General features: G+C 44.6%; 1 protein-coding gene across 11 annotated transcripts in view; it reads right to left on the bottom strand.

The window, feature by feature from the left end:
* adgrl3.1 (adhesion G protein-coupled receptor L3.1) overlaps positions 1–20,152 on the bottom strand; it is a 111,724-nt gene that overhangs the window by 3,705 nt on the left and 87,867 nt on the right. For 7 of the 11 annotated variants that reach the window (XM_028975556.1, XM_028975554.1, XM_028975553.1 and 4 more), the window contains exons 15-22: positions 19,134–19,313; positions 16,856–17,065; positions 12,479–12,699; positions 8,700–8,766; positions 7,819–7,910; positions 4,957–5,125; positions 3,948–4,073; positions 2,443–2,539 (exon numbers count right to left, since the gene is read on the bottom strand). In XM_028975556.1, coding sequence (XP_028831389.1) covers positions 2,443–2,539; positions 3,948–4,073; positions 4,957–5,125; positions 7,819–7,910; positions 8,700–8,766; positions 12,479–12,699; positions 16,856–17,065; positions 19,134–19,313 — 1,162 coding nt within the window. The remainder of the gene's footprint in view (positions 1–2,442; positions 2,540–3,947; positions 4,074–4,956; positions 5,126–7,818; positions 7,911–8,699; positions 8,767–12,478; positions 12,700–16,855; positions 17,066–19,133; positions 19,314–20,152) is intronic. The other 4 variants (XM_028975557.1, XM_028975558.1, XM_028975551.1 and 1 more) reach the window with 1 other exon arrangement.

A 20,152-nucleotide genomic window follows, 5' to 3' on the forward strand; every position in this document is an offset into this window, starting at 1 on the left:
CAGCAGCCACAAGGAGACAACAGATCCAGAGACGGGGAATGGGGGAGGGTGGGGGCAGAGAGAGAGAGAGAAGGGGGGGGGGGACAGGAAGGAACAAGTGAGAAAGAGAGAGAGAGAGGGAGAGAGAGAGAACATGGAGAGATCCGTCAGGAAGATGCAAAAAAATAGGAGGATTCATCATGTACAACATTCCGTTCTGAACACACATAAATATACAGGAAACAGCACGTGAACATCAGGCTGTAACAGCTGCGTGAGGAAGGACCATGACATCATCTGTGAAAGAAAAAAGGCCAGTTGCACCAGTCTTTACAAATGCTTCATGCAGCTACCATGCAGTCTTTACCGCCTCTTTATGCATACAACACGCAAGTGCACTTCAGCGGGCGGGGCAAGGTCAGCGTTTTATCCCTTTTTTTTTTTTCCACCGGAACTGGCCGGTTGTATAGGGCCACACGTGGGGGTGGGCAGGGTCAATTCATCCCTGATAATATGCTGCCAAAATAAATAATATAAAAAAAAACCTCACCTGCCCTGACTAAAATGAAGCAAGAACAAAGCTGGCTGAAGTCGGGGCCCTGGACAAATTTACAAGACACAGCGAAGCATGTGCCATGGCAACAAGCTGCATTCGGGAAAAAAAAAAAACGGGAGTTGGCCATTTGGCTTTTCTGGGTCGCTCCTCTTCATGCAAAGGGAGGGGATTTGGACCGGGCTACTCCAGCTACTTCGAAGGCGGACGTTAATAGCACTTGCGGAAAATGAATGTGATTTCCTGAAATTAACGGCCGCTCACTGAAAGACTATTTCATATTTTAAAAGCCCAAAATGGTGCTTCGCTGTCATCAAGGCTGATTTCTTTTTGTTGTTCTACTGGCACTGCAATTCGGCAAACTCTACCTGTCCTAAGTGAGAGATGGAGATATAAAGGAGAGAAAAAAGAAGACGGGGAGTGCATATGAGAGACGGAGGGAGGGAAATCGAGAGAGAGAGAGCGAGGGCGGGAGAGAGTCCTTGGACAGGCTCAGTAAGTGCATAATTATTCACATCCTGACACTCACACTCTCACTCCAACATCAATCTGTCACACTAACAGCTTATTAGTGTCGTGGAAATCCGGCACATCACCCAGATTTAGAGCGTATGGAGGCCAGGGCAGACTGCTCCATCACCGGGCACAGAATTTCCAGTGCCACACCCGTCTCCTGTCATTAGCATGCCAATGAGCTTGCAGAGGTGGCCATGCCGATGCGTGCATGTTTACATCCGATTTGCTTCAGCATGTGCTGACGGCACCGTCCTAGGACGAAAATGTGCAGAGCCGCGACTCGGGCTGCACCAGCTCTCCTCTCAGTAGGTAAGTGAATAAGTGAGTAATTTAATAAAGAGGTCTAATGTGTGGGCTATTGAAGCAATTCAATGCAAATGAATGCAATAGGCTCAAGGTGGGAGGAAATGATCTATGTAACCACAGCAATTTTACTCATGGTAAAGTTAGGTTTTTTAGCATTTGATTTTTTTTTTATTTTCTTGAGACTGTGGTGTGATGCATGATCTACCTGTTTACACGTTGAAACATATTATCAAAACTTCCTTTGAAGTACTGTAATTCATTGAGTGTTGTGGTTGCCTAGCAACATGTCAATCTAGAAAGACAAAATATAAAAGCAGCCAGAAAAGCCCTTTAATTCAAGTGTTATCAGGATATTGAGTTTTTATAATGTCAAATAAATAGATAGATGTGTCCTCTGGATTTAACCATCACCCTTGGTGAGCAGTTGGCAGCCATGACAGGTGCGTGTGTGGAGATGGTGCTTTGCTCAGTGGCACCTTGGCTGCTTGGGATTCAAAACAGCAACCTTTACGGTTCCTTACCCGCTAGGGCAACTTTTCATGGCTGCCCACTGCTCACTATGGAGCTGAGTTAAATGCAGAGGGCACATTTCGTTGAGTTCACCGTGTGCTGTGCTTCACGATGACAATCACTTCACTTTCGCCTTCAATATGGCTTAGCCAATCAGATTTAAGAAGCAGAGGAAATGTACATTTTTCTCATCTTTTATATTCAGCTTTTTGTTTTGTCTCACAGCAACTCAACAATTCAACAATGCAGCATTCTGGGGGGATTTTGCACTGGCCGGAGCTCTAATGTTTTCACAGAATGTAAATAATGTGTTTAAGGCCGTCCTCAGGAGGAGGCGTAGCAGTGCTTTGTTGACGTTGGCCGCAACCCACTGGGTATAATTTCCATTGTTAACATGGTCTCAGCAGACCATGCTACAAATACGAATCCTGTGGTTTCAGACTGGTTTGGCAACAACAGAATTAATTGGATGAACTGATCATGTGAAAGATTATTCCGGAGAAATTCACAAAGTATTGTTGTCCTAACGGAAAACGGCGAAAAAGGGAAGCTAGAAAGCCGCAGACCAGCTAATTCACCTCTGTTTAGAGTTGCTGAGCTGTTCATTTCTCCTGAGATGAAGGAGGATTCCGTCTGTTTCCTCACCGTGTCGTTCCACATCCGGCGGATTCGGCTCTGGAAATTAGAAAGGGAGAAGAGACAGGGTCAAGGCACTGAATTCCCCTCCCCATCTTCTCTGCCATGGAAATGTGCCGCTCTGGTCTCTGCAAGCCCGTGGTGAAAGGCAGACTGAACCATGGGCCTGAACTCTGGGCTGGGCTTTGGAGACCCCAGCCAGGCTGATCGTACATCACGCTGGCACAGAAGAAGTGAGCTGAGAGGGGCGGCAACAGCTCGCTTATTAGAGGCGCTTTGCTACCAAAACTCAAACTAGGCACAGGGGTACCGCGCTGGAAGTGGAGGACAAAGTGAATCTTTAAGAATGCGTCGTCGCGGGAGATTGTCTGTGTTCTCAAGGCCCTGTGATTTATATTGTACACTATGGTGTGACATTTAAGCACAGTTCAGTGGAACTTAATATATCAAAGCATAAATACCCGAGGAGCTTCGTGTGCAGGAGGTTAATTGTCTTTTTAACTATGCTGCATACACACACTCACACACTCACACTTACACACACAGCAGTGTGCGTGCATGCTGTGGTGATTGTAGTTTGTCAGGCAGTAGGGAGTGTTGTGTGGTTTGTGTGTTGAATAACCTGGTAGTATACTACTACTATAAAAAAAAAGTGAAATGTGTCCTCTGCTTTTAACCATCACCCTTGGTGAGCAGCGGGCAGCCATGACAGGCGCCCGGGGAGCAGTGTGTGGGGACGGTGCTTTGCTCAGTGGCTCGATCAGGATTCGAACCGGCAACCTTCTGATTACGGGGGCCGCTTCCTTAACGCACGACTAGGTCACCACTGCCCCTAAAGCAGCAACGTGTGTGTCTGTATGTGTAAGTGTTACACCTATTACGCAGCATTGTGCAGGTGGAATAATTCTCGGGAATTATTTCTTGCGAGGAAAGACTGTATGTGAGAGTGTCAGTCTATGTCATTTGCTGAGTGTAAAGCCTCGCTAATCTTGTGCCCTGGGTGCACATACTCTAGGTAAATGTGCTCTGTAGTTCTGTGGCTGGACGCCGCCCATGGCGTAATGTGAGGCTCCGGTTCTGTGTGTGTGTGTGTGTGTGTGTTCTTTCCAGAGTCAGTTACGTGTCTCATTACATAATCAACAAATCATTTTTAGCATTGTCTCTGTGAATAAAATGTTTGCGAGGGTGAAAGTGATTGTTTTCGTCATTGTGATGCACAGCTGCGAAACGTGCCCAAAAGCCATGCGCCTGTCATGGCTGCAGTGGGCAGCCATGACAGGCGCCCGGGGAGCAGTGTGTGGCGGATCGGGATTTGAGCCCACAACCCTTCGGTTACGGGTTGGGCGGTATAGCAAGTACGGTGTGTCTGTGTGTGCCTCTGTTCTATACCTGTGGCCGTAAAGTGGATGCGTGTTATATTTGGCGTGTTTATGCCAGTGTGCGCTACCTGTGAGGCTGTCGAGTAACGTGGCGTGCGGGCCGTGCTGTTCTTGCTGGAGGTGGAGATGGTCGACTCCACGCTTTTCCCGCTGCAGCAGTGGGTTCGCAGGCATCTGCCGTATTCCTTGCGCACCTGTGAGCCAGAGCAACACCTTGGATTAGTGTTCACTCACTCCCCATTAACTCCTTCCTCACCTAGTTTTTCACGCGCAACCTCAGCCATACGAAAAAAACACACTATTAATCCAAACAGTGTCATCGTTATTAAACTCTCTAATGTGGACGGATTTATCAGCGTAGCGATCCCAATCCATTCCATTCCATACAAATGCCTAATTGCTTTTTAATGATATTACGCTGGCTGATATCTTCCACAACGCGTTCTGCTTATACGGCCGGGATTCTGCAGTGTCGCGTCCCACGACTCCGGGGCTGGAGTGACTTCCCCCAAAACATTCCGGGTACGACACAGCGCTACAGTCAAAATAGCATTTACATGCGCACGACTTAATCGCCCACGCGCCCTCATATCTGCGTGAAACCAGAGCCCCACAACAATCCCCTCGGAGCAGCAGATGATGGATGGGCTGCAGAAACCGCATATTTCCCATATTGTTTAGACCATTAGCCTGCTGGAACGGAAAAAAAGGACGATAGTTGCGTTACTAAAGGCTAAATGGGACATTGTAACTCGAAGCCCGACACTAAGGGCCGTTAACAGGATATGAGCGTGTTTACAGAACTGTTTATTGGGTTGCTGAATAGCTGCTAATTTGTGGTTAATGGACTGATGACAAGTGCTGACACAGCAGTTAAGTGCTCGCTGTCCGTTTGGACCCGCATTTTGGCGCGTATATTTCCCATGCGAAAGAGCCCTAATTGCCCAAATAAAAGGAGCGCCTCACCCGTCGCTCCCATACCATGCTGACGAGCGTAGAAAAAGCCACGCTAGTTGCGGGCGATCAGCGGTTAAGCCTGGAAGTGGGGCTGACCGCCAGCGTGGTGATTAGCCGTACCTTTTTCTGCAGAATGCAGTGGAATATGAAGATGAACATCCCCTGCAGCGAGTTGAAGATGGTGAAGAGGTAGGCCATAATGACCGTGCTCTCGTTAATGTACATTAAGCCGAAGGCCCAGGTCAGGCCCAGCAGACAAAGGAGAGCGATGGCGCCGATCACCCAGGACCTGGAAAGGGGGGGGGACAAAGGACACAGTTAACATCAACACCAAACCCGAACCCTACCCTGGCACTGGAGGTGCTACGTTAATGAATTCTCACGTCAGGGGGGCTTATGGGCCGATGTGGACACGTGATGCTGTCTCACCATGAACCTCGTGGGCTCTCATCATTTTTACAAAAAGTCAAATGCCACTCCAGCCCCCGCACTAATGTATCAGGGGTCTGTACTTAGTGGCGACCATTGACTTCAATTTAAAAATGTCATTTTGCCTCAAAGGTCGCACTGGCCCGCCTGTCTCATTTATTAATTTGATTAGTGAACTTTCAGGCAGTGAGCAGGGTCGGCATGGACGAGAGGAGATAGGTGGCGGCTACGGACCGTATAGCGGCAGCAGCGCTCTAATAAGTTCATCTCGTGTTCATCTCTAATAAAATCTTGACTTCGTCCTCTGTGGGCCCATACAAGGTTACACTGCCGCGGGTCAGTGGTATTGATGAAGATAAAGACCCGGCGCAGGCAGATGATAATGGTGATCTGCTGATGTTGTTCTTCTGTGCTGCCGTAAAAAAAAAAAAAAAAAAAAATCTATGTCTGGATAAAACACTTTCTTTCTTTTGCAGTTTATTTCTTCATGTATTCCTGCAGGTGGATGTGGCTGCAGTGAGTTTCTGGCCCAAATACACTGGCCGAAAAAAAAAAGGACACAGAGAGGAACTTACAAGCAAAGAAATTCTCAGTCCGTCCAGGATTTCTCAGACTTTCTGAAGGTTGATGGGGCCAAAAGTGCCAGATGATTTCTGTTTTTTTTAAATGGCAATGCATGTTGTGATGTTTTTCTGCATTTTTGTTAGAAAATGAAAATGTTTTTTGTTTCTTTGTATAATTCTTTTAAAGCCAGTGGCAGCTTGTTCCGGTGAGAATTAAACAGTCAGAATTTAGAAGTCAGTTCTGTTGACAAATGTGAGACATTTGTGTCACACTTCTGGCTTCCCAGTCTGCGATAGTGTGTGTGAGTGTGTGTGAGTGTGCACACATATGGTGCTGTACCGTCAATGGCATTTTGTGATTTTGTACATGTGATGATGGGCTGTTCCCAATTAGTCAGAGGATGCACAAAAATGTAAACATTTTCATAAACATTTGTAATATCTGATCAGATTCATAAGTGCATCCATCACATAATCACATGACAACTCCGGTCTCCTGTGTGCATGTGTGTGTATGTGCGGTTGCAAAGGTTTGGTGATGTATGCCTTTTGCTTATTGGTCCAATTTGCAGGAAAGTTTGCTGTGATTGGACAAAACTGAACAAAAGTGTCCCAGAATTCACAGGGGCTGGTTGAATCTGCTTTAATTTATTGCGATTCCGACATCCTGGAGGGACTGGATTCTGTCTCATACAGTCTACAGCTGTCACAAAACACAGCAAGGAAGCGAGACACAGCACCTGAGCACATGAAAGCGAGAGGATGAAAGAGAATGAAAGTTCTGGAGTGCAGGAGGGTCGGAGGGAAGGACAGGTTGGAGGGGAAAAAAAAAAGAAAAGAAATGAGAGAGTGAAGGCAGATAGGAAAAGTTGATTGATTTGCTCCTCTATGGCACCACTGAGGCAAGACATAACTTTCCAATAAAACCTAGAGGAAGACTTAGATTAATCCTGGTAGCCGGGCCCTGTTCATAAATCTGGATTAGTCTCAGCGCGCTGCGAACACTCAGGTAATAAGATATCACAGACAGACACTACAGGCACCGTTAGCGCTATAACCTTGTGGCCTTGGGTGTTCTCTAGTGGGTAGGGTGTTAGCACAACAGCGCATAGGTGAAAGCTACAGAACCACATAAAGGGGGAAAGCAAAGCTGGGGCTCCACTAGAATTATTTGCGTGATTCTTTGAGCGGGAATTATAGAGACCCTTACCGGTGCCAATCCACAACAAGACACGTGTCAATGAGCGATGGCTAAAACCAAGAAAAAAAAAAGAGGCTGTGCAGAGGGGGAAAAATAACCAAGAAAATGAAAGGAAGAACAACAGTAATAAGCAGAGAAACTCAAGATATGAGATAAACTGAAAATAAAGATGAAATGCACATGCAGCTGAGAACGGAATGTCTCCCCGGCGATGTGGAACATTTGGTGTGGAAGAAAAAACAAAAAAAAAAACTAAACGACAGATACTTGGATACAAGCGCCATTGCTCAAAATAGTCGGAAGCCTTATTTCCATGACAAAGCAGAAACAGAACACAGCGATAGGCGGTGAAGTCATGGACGAGGTCTCAGTTTAGAACGCAGATCGTTCTATCTTGGTCCCCCATTTGCTCAATTTAGATTTTTTTTTTTTTTACGTTTTTGCTGTGCTCTCAATTGAGGCCACGTTCAAGACTGAGCGTCACCCAACTTGTGAACATTAAGCAAAACAACGGTGAGTTAAATGAAAAAAGCCAAGTAACCCAGATTGCAGTTCTATTCCCCCATGGTCTGAAAGGGTTCGGGCTGTTTAAGTTAAACCATGTGGACGCAGAGCAGACTTCAGGAAACTTTCCCAATGGACGTTTCTGAGGAATACGGGGGAAATTTCAAAATGATAGAAACGATGAGGAAGATTAAGTAATGGCAGCAGCGCAGAGACATAAATGCCCACTGAGGACCCAAAGAAATCAAAGGCGCTTAAGGCAGTGCAGACAAGATGAAGTCTTACTTAATGTTGTCCAGACAGCCGGAGTCAGGCTTCAGGATGGTGGTGTGGTGGAACATCTTGTAAAGGGCTATCCCTAGGAAGATAACGTTCAGCTGAAATGACAAAAAAAAAACAAAAAAACAGAATTACACAAACGTCTAACCTTCATGATTCTCTCCGTCTATGCAACGCTGTTTGCTTTCTCTGGTTAATGCACACTGATCAGCATCAGCATAAATTCACACACAGATACAGAATTCAACTCCATAAGCATCCTTGCCTTTCAGAGTCAATGCACAAAACTGGGCATCATTTCCTAAAGGACAGATGGAGTGTGTGCACACACACACACAGACACTGTTTAGAGCTTCGCCATCAAATCTCAGCACTCATATCGGCCCACCGTTTCCTTTTTTTCTCAGTTTTCCCGGAAATTTACAGAAATGTCTGATTGCCGGGGCGTTCGGCGCACATCCGCTCTATTTCTGCAGTTATCGGTGACGGCCCGCTGACATTTTGTCATGAGTGGGTATCATGGGCACACGTTGTGACATTCATCTAATTGGCAAAATGTCCTCGTCTGGCCATTATCTGTTTCTGCTGCCTGCCTGAGCCTGGCGCAACCAACAGAGCCGCCTGTAACCCAGCCAATGTGTTTGTCTGTTTCGAGCCGTGAGTAAAATCATTATTAAAAGGGCACAGAGGATACGTCCAGCAGAGGAGAGGAAAGTGTGCGCGTGTGACGTTTGTGCCCAAGATGTGCCCGGGTTTGTCTCCTGAATGCGAAGTGAATGCATTGTCTGCGGTTGTGACAACCTCCACCGTTACACAGACAGTAGGGGCGTTGGGAACCCCTGCTGGGAGTGTTTCCCTCCGGGACCCACTGCCGGGAAACGGCTTACCATAATGATCAGCGTGGCTGGGCCAATGAAGCTCCAGATGAAGTAGGTGTCAAGACGCAGCCAACATCTGTACATGGGAAGAGAGGCGGAGGGTGGGATGTTACCGTCAGCAGGCCCAAGGGCAATCATCATCACACAGTGAGTGACAGAGAATGATAGGCTCTTGACAAAAATGGGTAATAAATAAATAAATAATACATAAAATAATAAAATACCTCCTGCTGGGAGAGGGGGAGGTTTTACAGCGCATGCTTGTATAAAAGCTAAATCATGAGTGCTAACCCCTGCCAAGCTATTTAGGGGCTCAGGTAATTAACACACACACACACACACACACACACACACACACACACACTTCCAATAGATGTATAACAAACATATAAGGACACACACCCACACACTCATTCGCACACAAATGTGTAATAATTGTACTGTAACCTGTTCAACAGTCTTAAATCGTGCGTATTCAGCAGGCCTAATTAGCCAAACACGCTCCATTATATCCAGACAGATAATTTTAAGAATTACCAGCTCCTATTCAACAAAACCGCTGCTGCAGGTCAGCCTAATGTTCCAGAAAAGCGGGCCTGATTCATGGCTTGTTGGTAAATTATTCATCTTTTTCATATCCAGTGTGGTGAATAGAAATTCCAATGGCTCAGGGCTAGCAATAAGTCAATGCCCATATGTCCAATCTCACCCTGGGACAAAAGAGTGACCTTCAGAGACAGGCTTATATCCCTGTTCTGCTGTTGAGGGGCCTATTTTATCCACAGCACATCTACAACTGCAGCCTCTCTCCCTGGTTTTGTGGTGCCTGTCGGTTTCTGTTCAGCTTTAGCATTAAATCAGACCAAAGGTGCCGGTGCTGGGTGAGCGTAATTACATATCGCATATCACTGTATATGCATCACACATAACATCATGGCCACTGACAGGCGAAAGGAATAACATTGATTATCTCGTCACTATGGCAGCAAGTGAATTGTTGGAAGTGGTAGACCTTACCACCAGAGCTGCATTCTGATCTTTCACAAGTACCATTGGTTCTCATTGGTTCTAGATCCTGAAATGAATCCTTCTTATTTTCAGTGTTCAGTATGTTCCAGTATTCTAGTGTAGTTACAAAATGTACCATTATTTTACGTTTTCTAAAAATGTATAGGTTTTGGGGTTTATCGTGTACAAAACCATTAATTACCTGGGAGGTCCGAAGGATGAAATAAAATTGGGGTACAATGGAAATGTACAATAATACAGCTGTATAAATGGCCGAGAATCCAGTCTGATGTATTTATCTCTCAATACCGTGCTGTTTATCTGTGATTATTTGGTCGACACTGAAACCATTCACCAAGACAAATAGTACCATGCTCTCAGGTCTCTGCTTCTGTTACTCTACCCTTGTATCAGCGCTGCACAGCAGTCGGTCAGCGCTGTGGGAATCGTGTCACACGCTAGCCCATCCTGTGAGATTCGCACTCTTATTTTTATTTTTCCTGTTTTGCGGGTGGGGGGTTAATTTAATTTTCGTGATTAAATTGCCTTTATGTGCATGGTTGGGGTGTAAATGATTCTTGAAGGCCGCACGGTATTACATTAGCACATCTTTTGCTTTTTTTTTCCCGGCGGAAAATGTATAACTCGACACTCAGGGAGTTGGACGGGGGTGGTGTGACGTTATGAATAAGGACACATATTTTTCTTCTTTAATGTTCTTGCCAACACTTCCGTCATCTCAGCATGAGGCTCACAGCAGCTTTTTCTCGAGACACGTCTCAAACAATTATCAGTCTGCGGTTCCTTAAACACCTGCATTAAAAACAACACCCCCATAAACGCAGCATTGCACTTGACATGAACTCCTGGGGGGCATTTATAGTATATTTTTATTATTGTAAGATGCAGCTGCAGTGGGTAGATCCATGATCTCATTCTCAAAAAAAATTCTTCAAAAACACCCTAGCCCTTTAAAAAGTTTATTATTTTATGAATAAAAATGATGTGAACTGTATTTGGGTAAGAAGTCTATTCCTTTGTGTGCTATTCTTCTTGTAATGTATGCTTTTCAGTTTTTCTCAGTGTTGTACCCGCTACTTTAAAATGAATTCATCCCTAATGAATGAGCTGCGATCTGAAGAATGTCGAGCTCAAGCTTCAATAGACCTTATAACTGAAGGATGAGGGCAGGAAATAAATAAGAGGAGAAAAATGTGTCCTTAGTTATGACATCAAGGACTTTGTACGTTCGGCTGGACGGCTTCCCCTGACCTCAGCCTGAAGGGAGACCACAGAAGAGCTGGTCTGTACAGGACGGGAGTACAGGGTTACAGTAATGAAACACCATTGGGGACACACACAACAAAACAAAGAGTCACACACACACACACACACACACACACACACACACACACACACAGAAATCCATAAATGAAGTATGTTCACCCGGCCATCCACCTTCTCTATCCAGCAGGGGTGACTCCAGCCAATTACTCACTCCGAGAAAGGAAATGAACTAATCTTTGAATGCATGTTTTGTGTAGCACACATCAATCAGTCGGTTATCTGTCAATTGTGTGACTGTCAGATTGATTTTATTGATTAAGTTGACTAATGACAACCCTTTGGTGGTTCAAATAGCACAGTAATACATTGTCGGAGTGAGAGTAATTTAATGTTGTCCGTTCGGTGTCAGTGAGGATGATATTTATTTCTGTGCTTTTATTTTTTTGCAACTGTCTGATCGATCACCAATATTACAATTAGTTCTGTTCTCTTACTAAGAGAACAGTCACTGTGTGTTGTATGACGTTCAGGCACAAGAGACGTGCATTAAAAAAATTCTGTACATTGCATCACAAACCACTGTGATGCCAGACAACGTAACATGACTAGCTTTTATATGTAAGTCTTATCTTAAAAAACATGAACCTTATTGTATTCTTGTAGAGATTAATACAGGCTACTGTCCTTTTAGGGCATGAAGTAGAGGCACTTTATTTCCCCCCAAAAAAGAAACAGAAAAAACAGTCAATGAAAAAGTAAAGAAAAAGGGGGATAATGTGATGGACTACACAGCAGGACTGAGGAGAGTGAGAGGGCATTGAGACACAAGTGAAGACAATAGGAGACAATTAAGCAATGAGGACAGAAAGGAGAAGCTCATATATAGGCTTCCTGGGGGCTGTCCACGAACTGAACTACAACAGCAACTATTATGGTACAATTTAGACAATGCAATGTAGTTTACATTTTTATGTGAAAATGAGGTGAGGTCAACTGGTCTGAGAATTACTGCCACATACGTGGGCAGCTCCCTCATCATGCCAATATGCACTGCTTCTTCATTTCTCCCTTGAGATCAACAGAGGTGCTATTTATATGCCCTGCTACCTGAGTCTGATCCCCTTAGGGGGTCCTTTATATATAAATGACACAGTACTCAATAAGGGACATGATTACCTAAAATAAGGTGACATCATACAGAGGTGACGAACATGATCACAAAAAATAAAGAGATACAGAACTCTATAAACAAATATATAAATAAATGAGAGATATAGTATATTATTTTAAAATTGGAGAGAAATGTATAATTGAAATTCAGGCCACAAACTGATGTATATAATTTATAGAGTAATTTATATTGAAAATGTTGAAAAATGGATTTTAATGTTCATTCTCTTGATTTAGACTTCTGGAATTCCATGCCACACATGTCCTTCCATCTGCCCTGCACCCCCCCACCCAAAAAAAAAAGCCATGCCAGTAATACTCACACTCTGTCCGTGCCATAACTCCTGTAGTCCACAGCGGCCGAGACCCCCACTATAACAGCCGGCACGCCATAACCCGCCAGGTAGAAGTACTTTGTGCGAGAGTATTCACTCTCAAACACCTCTACCAACATGATGTACAGCTGCACACCTTCCAGAAACATCCATGTGAATGCGGCCAGGAAGAAGAAGTGCAGCAGTGCAGCGAACACTGCGCAGGCAATCTGTGAACACACACATACACAGAATGATGTAAAGCCCCTTTAGAGCAGAGGCGCCTTTCTTTTAATCTGATGTGGCATATGAACTTGAATGTTTTCCCTTTTTAAGGCAGCAGTTCCAAAAAAAAAAAAACCTGGTAAGAAATCCTGAGGTTCCAGGCATTAGGGAATACTCCGTGTCACACCATCGCATTAAACCATACGTCTGGGTAAAAATGCAGAACTGAGCTCAGCTGATGGCCTGCATGTATACAGCAGAGAAAAAAAACACTCTGCACAATTTGGAATTCCTTATCAATCGAAGGCAACTGAATGCTTGCTAATGCCACTGCTGGCACACTCGAGAAATAAGGGGAAAGAAAGGCTAATTGGACATTTTCCCCCTCTCGTTTAGTTGGAAATTAGTTTCACAAAAAAAAAAGTCCTTAATTTTCTTTCTTTCCACCAGGCAAGCAGATAATAAAGCAGTCCAACAAAAATGATTAATATGTGGATTATCCAAAAACAGTCATCTGACCCTGCATTTTTATGCTTTTTTTAGTGCAACACAAATTATTTCAAATCGATGGGTGCATTTGCCATGATACTAAGTGCATGTATACAATATACACATGAAAGAAAGGCAGCGCAGCAATATGAGGCAAGTGACCCCAAATCAAGGATACAGGAAAAAGAAGTAAACTCATTCAGTCATATTCAAGAAAATATGAAATGGTAAGAATGCAGTTAAAAGCATGTGAACAGATAAGAATGCATTTAAGCTCTTGAAGAATAAAACTTGCCAAAAGCGAGTGGTCCTCAGCTTGTGCCTTAATCGAAGGCTTAATTTACCAAATACAATTTAAAGCAACACTGAAGCCATTAATCAACACTGTTCAGAAGCGGCTCCTCTGCCCAAGGTCTCGCCTGAGATGGACGCTAGCACAATGGAATCATTTTACTGTGGCTGGACGAGACATTTTGGAACAAAAGCCTCTGTGCTCTCTGAGCCATGGACCATGTGAGTTGTTATTGGTGCCAGGTTCCAAGCGAGTATCTGTCAGTGGCCATGCCCCTGACGTTTTCAGAGTCACATCCCTGCCAGACCACATCAACCCACGTTCTGCCTGGATTACCTGTTCACTCTCATCACTCAAAGTGCAGATCACACAACGAAACGCGGCATCTGCATTTGCCCCAGCCTTCGCTAGGCCACCACTGGCCCCTCTCTGGGGACTGTCTTCATGTCGGAACAGAATGCAAGCGAACAAGATATTAATGATCGAGTCTTTAGGTGAAGCTTCGCTTTGCTCCCCTTTGACAGGTAGCTGGGAAGCTCATAATGACAAATGCGTCCCCTGTGCCGAGACTGATCGCGGCACGGTTCAAAAACAGCACATGGCCTCGATGGAGGCTGCGCCTGTGCGCACTGTAATTATGCGACGGGCGCTTTTCCTTTAAATGCTCTTCTTGCTTCTTTTCTTTTGAACTCTCTCACCGGGTGACGCACAAGAGCATTTCGAGTGTGTGCCACGAGAGCAGCATTTAGATTTCCTGATGGAATTAGCAGATTATCCTCCTTTTTTTCCCTCTGAGGCGCAGCGGAGGAGCGAAAGCGGGGAGGGAGGAGTGAGGGAAGGGTCAGAGTGATACGGAGGAGTGGTAATTAACAGCGCGGGCAGGCGGGCGATACAGCGACGCGAGCGTGTGTAATAACGCCGGGCGGCAGGCACTGCCGATGAGTGGTGTTTGAGAGGGTTTGACAAATTTGGATTGTGTTGGGTGTTGAATGACGTATCTGAGAGATGCTGGCCAGAACTGTGGCTTTCGATGATGTTGAAAGATGTTCAGTGGCGTGGTTTTTCTGAAGGGTGTTTGCCGGTGTTGAGTGGAGGCGGGAGGAGCAGGATATTCTTCGCATCTGTTTGCCACTCTGTACCCTGGACGATTTTTGTGAACATCCAAGTGAGACTATACAGGTATGAAGATCAGATTTGGATTACAAAGCACTGGTGCACAACAGTGTCGGATAAATTTCATGATAAGGTCTTGAGCCAAGATGGCTGCCACCAAAATGGTAGTTTCCTGCTCAGCCAACACTAAGAACCCCACTAGGTCAGAAACCTGTAAGCACCAGCCACCAATACAACTTCACTTAAAAAAAAAATGAAAATTTAAGCCTGTCACCAATTAATCATGTTAGCTTCATTGTGAATGGAGGACAGTGCCGATTCAGCAGCAGCTGCACTTATTCAAGACACTTAATCAAGAATCAATGGGTGTTCTCTTTTCAAATGTTGTACTAGTTTCAGCTGAAAACAGCATAGGAAACCATAAAAACAAAAGCCTCTGATCGCTGCAAAATTACAGCATAAAACAAAGATGAAAAGAACATTTTCAAGGCTATACATTTTTATTGAGTTATTCCAAATGAGGCTAAATGGCCTCACACTGTATATTGAGTATGAAGATGTTTTCTCCTGAACTACCCGGGAGCATGCATGTCTGTGTGTTTGACTGTGTGTACGGAAGGCGTGCCAATGTTTGGGAATATTGCTGCTGTCACTTACACTCAACCAGCGACGCACACATAAACACCCTCTGAGACACACAGTCGCTTTCACCTTCTCCAATTTAAAGCACTCATCAGAACACAAATACACTCCTGCTGCTGATGTAATCGTATCGCTGCACTTCGCCGTGCGTCTCTCCTCTGGCGGGATCTGATCCGGTGCCATTTTAAAGCTCAAATATTTAAAGGTTCGCATTTCACAAGTGCAACGGCGTTGTTTGCATTACAGGCACCAGGCTTAGAACTCACAAATGCATTATAACTCATTAGATTAAGGCTGTACATCTCATTCATGTACAGTAGCAATATTAATAATAATGACATCCCCTAATCATCTCAACAGCAGTCAAACGTCAAAACAATCAAAATGTTCATAATTTTAACAGTTATATTTTGAAAAGAGTCCTGGGACAGACAGAGGGTGTTTCTCAATGTCAAAGAAGGAAGTATTTGAAGGATGACACTTAATCAAATCTCCTTTTAATCCGCACAAGGGCCATGTCCTTAGTTCAGAGCATTTTTTCACGGATGGATATAAGTATCCTTGATGTTCGCTTAATACCCACAATCCTATGCGCGGCTATAAATGCAAGGCTGTTCCATTGTGTGTTGTTCGAATGCCTTGCTAGGACCTGTCCTGCCAAGGATACTTGACATTGAGAAACACCCCAATATCTCACCACGCCTTGATGGAGTGGGTCACAATAACTGTGATGCAATTTAGGACCAGTGATGATTCCGTCATTCATTTATTATAATGTTGAATCGCTCCACCCATGTGGAAAATCGGAGGGCATGTTTGAGGACAAAAACAAGTTTTCTCAAAATAGTTTTGATTCATTGCGCTGCAGCGTGCTCAGGTGTGCCGCGGTGCTGAGTCCAGAACTGTTTTCTGTAGATCATCGCAAACAAATGCGCTCATTTGTTAGCTGACTTTCAGACACCTTGTCTCATGACCCCAAACGGCCATTCTGCCTCTGCTGCTGCACTAATCCTTCCCGTGCGCTACCCCAGAGCCGACTAATCTGAAATATTGATTAATATCAGCACTCCTGGCCGGTGACTATGTGTAAGCGGACTGTGGCATCGTCCGATAGAGCCATTTGTTTTCTGTTACACTGTCCCTTTCAATTCTCCGCTGGGCTTAACTGCTGCACATGCAGAAATTTCCAACAAAAAAAAAATAAAAAATCCACCCAGGGCCACTGAGAAGGCGGCCAGACTGCTGACCAGCACAACTTTTTTATTATTTCTTTATTCTCTGTTGAGAAACATTACGCTCCGCGGAAATTCACCGGCCTAGACCAGCCTGGTGTGAAGCGGCGGTATTCACAGCATTAAAGAATCCATAAAAAGAGCGAAAGCCGACTCCTTCGCCAGCGTCGATGCAACCGCGCCAAGACTTCAGCCGTGCCTCAGTTTCCTTTTTTCTCTTTTGCCAAATTTGCAGTCTGCCCTGTCCAACTTCACCAGCCCCCCAACTAGAGTGAAGAAAATGGAGCGCTGAAATGAATTCTATGATATTATACATGCTTTACCCAAGTCTGAATGTTTATTTCAATCACGTGTACAGTGTCGGCCCTTGTGCCACGAGGCCGTGACCCTTACTGGCTGGTCCGCGCGGTTGATGCCCACGAGGAAAAGCGACTCGGCAAAGAAGAGGCTGATGCACAGGTTCTTGTGGATGGTGTTGCGGTCGCTCTGCAGGCCTCGGAAGAAGCAGAAGGTGAAGATGCAGATGAGGAGGCAGACCAGTGACAGCAGGATCCCCACCCAGGTGATGACGTCCAGCAGCAGGTCGTGCATGGGGTCCGCCTTCTACACGGGCGATAAAGAGACACAGAGAGAGGGATGTAGAGAGAGATGAGGGGAGAGATGGAGCGCAGCGAGCGAAGGGAAAAGGGGGATGTGGGAGAAAGGGGGTGGGTGAAGACACAAAATGTAATAAGAAAAAGAAGGGCAAATCGCAATAGAGGGATAAATGGAGTGAAACAAGGGGGGGAAGAGAAGATGGTTGTTAGAGAGATAGTGGGGGATGGGGCCAGTGAATTGGAGGAAGAGTGAGATATGAGATGGAGGGACGGAGAAATGAATAGAACCCGGAGCAAAAGAGTTGTAGAGATGGATAGCAGCATAGAAATAGAGAGAGGAAAAGGGACGGCAGGGGAAGGCAGGGTGGGGGGCGAACAATGAGAGGGTGACAGTTAAAAATAGGGAGTGAGTAAAAAGAGGAAGGGGTAGGTGGGAGAGAAAAAGAAAGACAGAACAGATGCTGCACACAGATTCCTCCTTTGTTTATAGTCATACATTCATCCACCCAGAGCAACCATACATCACCTCAGGGAGGGCGAAGAGCAGAAGCATATGTGCTCTTCCATTTAGCACCTATATTATTCATGTCCACCGTGACATTTACTTGACATTTACATACATGCATAAAAGAAACCACTCAGAACATTGTATGTTCACCCCATAATCTATACACCAACAACAATACGACTGTGTGTGTGTGTGTGTGTACAGTACAGGCCAAAGGTTTGGACACACCTTCTCATTCAATGTATTTTCTTTATTTTCATGACATTTACAGCATTTATCAGACACCCTTATCCAGAGCGACTTACAATCAGTAGTTACAGGGACAGTCCCCCCTTGAGACACTCAGGGTTAAGTGTCTTGCTCAGGGACACAACGGTAGTAAGTAGGATTTGAACCTGGGTCTTCTGGTTCATATGTGAGTGTCTTACCCACCAGGCTACTACCACCCTCATGACCTTTTACATTGGTAGTTTCCTTACTGAAGGCATCAAACTATGACTGAACACATGTGGAGTTATGTATTTAACAAAAAGTGGAGACCTGGCCTCCACAGTCACCGGACCTGAACCCAGTCGAGATGGTTTGGGGTGAGCTGGACCGCAGAGTGAAGGCAAAGGGGGCAACGAGTGCTAAACACCTCTGGGAACTCCTTCAAGACTGTTGGAGAACCATTTCAGGCATCGACCTCTTGAAGCTTATCGAGAGAATGCCAAGAGTGTGCAAAGCAGTAATCAGAGCAAAGAAACTAGAATATAAAACATGTTTTCAGTTATTTCACCTTTTTTTTTAAGTACATAACTCCACATGTGTTTATTCATAGTTTAGATGCCTTTAGTGAGAATCTACCAACGTAAATGATCATGAAAATAAAGAAAACACATTTAATGAGAAGGTGTCCAAACTTTTGGCCTGTACTGTGCGAGTGTCAGAGCTCCCATTTGAATAACAATGAAAATCTCCCTCTCTCTCACTTTTCAATGAATTAATGAACTGCATGTTAGACCTCAGTGTGATTTTAATATTCACAGATAAATGCAATGATTAGCATCCTTATTCTGACAGCCCAAATATGTACATACTTCAGTATGTAATTATAATTTTTATTCACCTACTGATGTATTAATTTGTTTATTGCATGCATTTTCTTTATGGTAACTTTTGTATCTATTGTCATAAAAGAACACATGCTAAAAGGATATAGTGCACCAATGTGTTTTACAGTGTATGTGAGGGAATTTTGCACCCCACCCTGCACTGAGAAGGTCTGTCGGCTCAATCCATCAGCGGCCATGACCCAGGCCAGTCCTGCATTAGTCGAATGATGGATCTACTACTACCCCGCCCACAGACACACACACACATACACACCCTACTCCAGCTCCTGCTGCCAAGGCACAGCCAACCAGAACTGTGCCCCGACTGTAAGTGTGTCCTTACAAACCCTCAGCACACATTTGATGCTGCAGTCTATCGACACTCTCCCAGCAAACCATTAAAAGCCAATTACCATCTAACTTGACCTCAACGTCCATCAAACAGACAGCGGCAAAACAATGTGGCCTCTTACCTTCACCTCCACATGCGCCATGAGCACAGCAAAGTTGGTGAGGTGGGTGCAGGAGCAGCTGGTGTGCGTGCGGTTGGTGCCCAAAAGCCGGCAGTCCTGGGTGGACCAGAATCCCGTCATGGTTCGTTTTGAGTAGCTCCAGAAGGAGCAATTAGGGTTGAAGTTTTCCTCTGAGTGCTGCTGAAGGAAAAAAAAAAAAAAAACAGATCTGTGATCAATAGGAGCAAATCACTTAGAGGGGCTGGCAGACCATCAGTCACAACAAGTTTCACTCTACAGTGGAATCAGCTTTTAGCTTTTTTTTCACCTTTTTGTTTTTTTTTGTGTGAAGGACAGCCTGCCTCTCCACTGAGTAAAGTAGTTTGGAAGCCTTGTACTCCTTTGGCGTTGGTGCACACAGTGCTCCACTCTTAAAGACGTTATGTGTAACATTTTGCCACCTGGAGAATGATGCGCTACATCAAATAGATGGCAGTATTTCACCGGAATATTCCAGTTCTGGTGTAAGAAACAAGGACATGCACAGGTAGCTGGCATATGTCCAATGAATTTGTCAAATAGAAAACAAACAAAAAAATTAAGACTTATTGAGCAGCTGGCACAGATATATTTTTTAAAAGAATCTATTAATGACCAAAGGGCATTACTTTGAGAACACAATCTATTAGCCGCAGCATTACGTCTTCATTATCTAAGGCCTTGGTTCTCAAACTGAGGTACATGTACCAAGCTCAGGCTCCCTCTACAGGTACTGATCAGAACACGCTAAGATTATTGTTAATATTCATAGGTGTGCTGTGTGTTTAAATGTAACATAGATATTATCCTTAATATTATCAGTGGGGTACAGTTAATATTCTCACTTGCTGTGTGTTTGACTGCAGTACTTAGAGTGTGTGATATTCGTATTAAGAATAAAATTGCCTTTTGTCTGCTAGAGGTAAAAAGGGCTACGATACTGAATTTCATAGCCTGTCATTTTTGAAGTGGTACTCATCCTGAACAGTTTGAGAACCTGT

The sequence above is a fragment of the Denticeps clupeoides genome, chromosome 4 (assembly GCF_900700375.1).
Source record: "Denticeps clupeoides chromosome 4, fDenClu1.1, whole genome shotgun sequence".
Taxonomy (NCBI): Eukaryota; Metazoa; Chordata; class Actinopteri; order Clupeiformes; family Denticipitidae; genus Denticeps; species Denticeps clupeoides.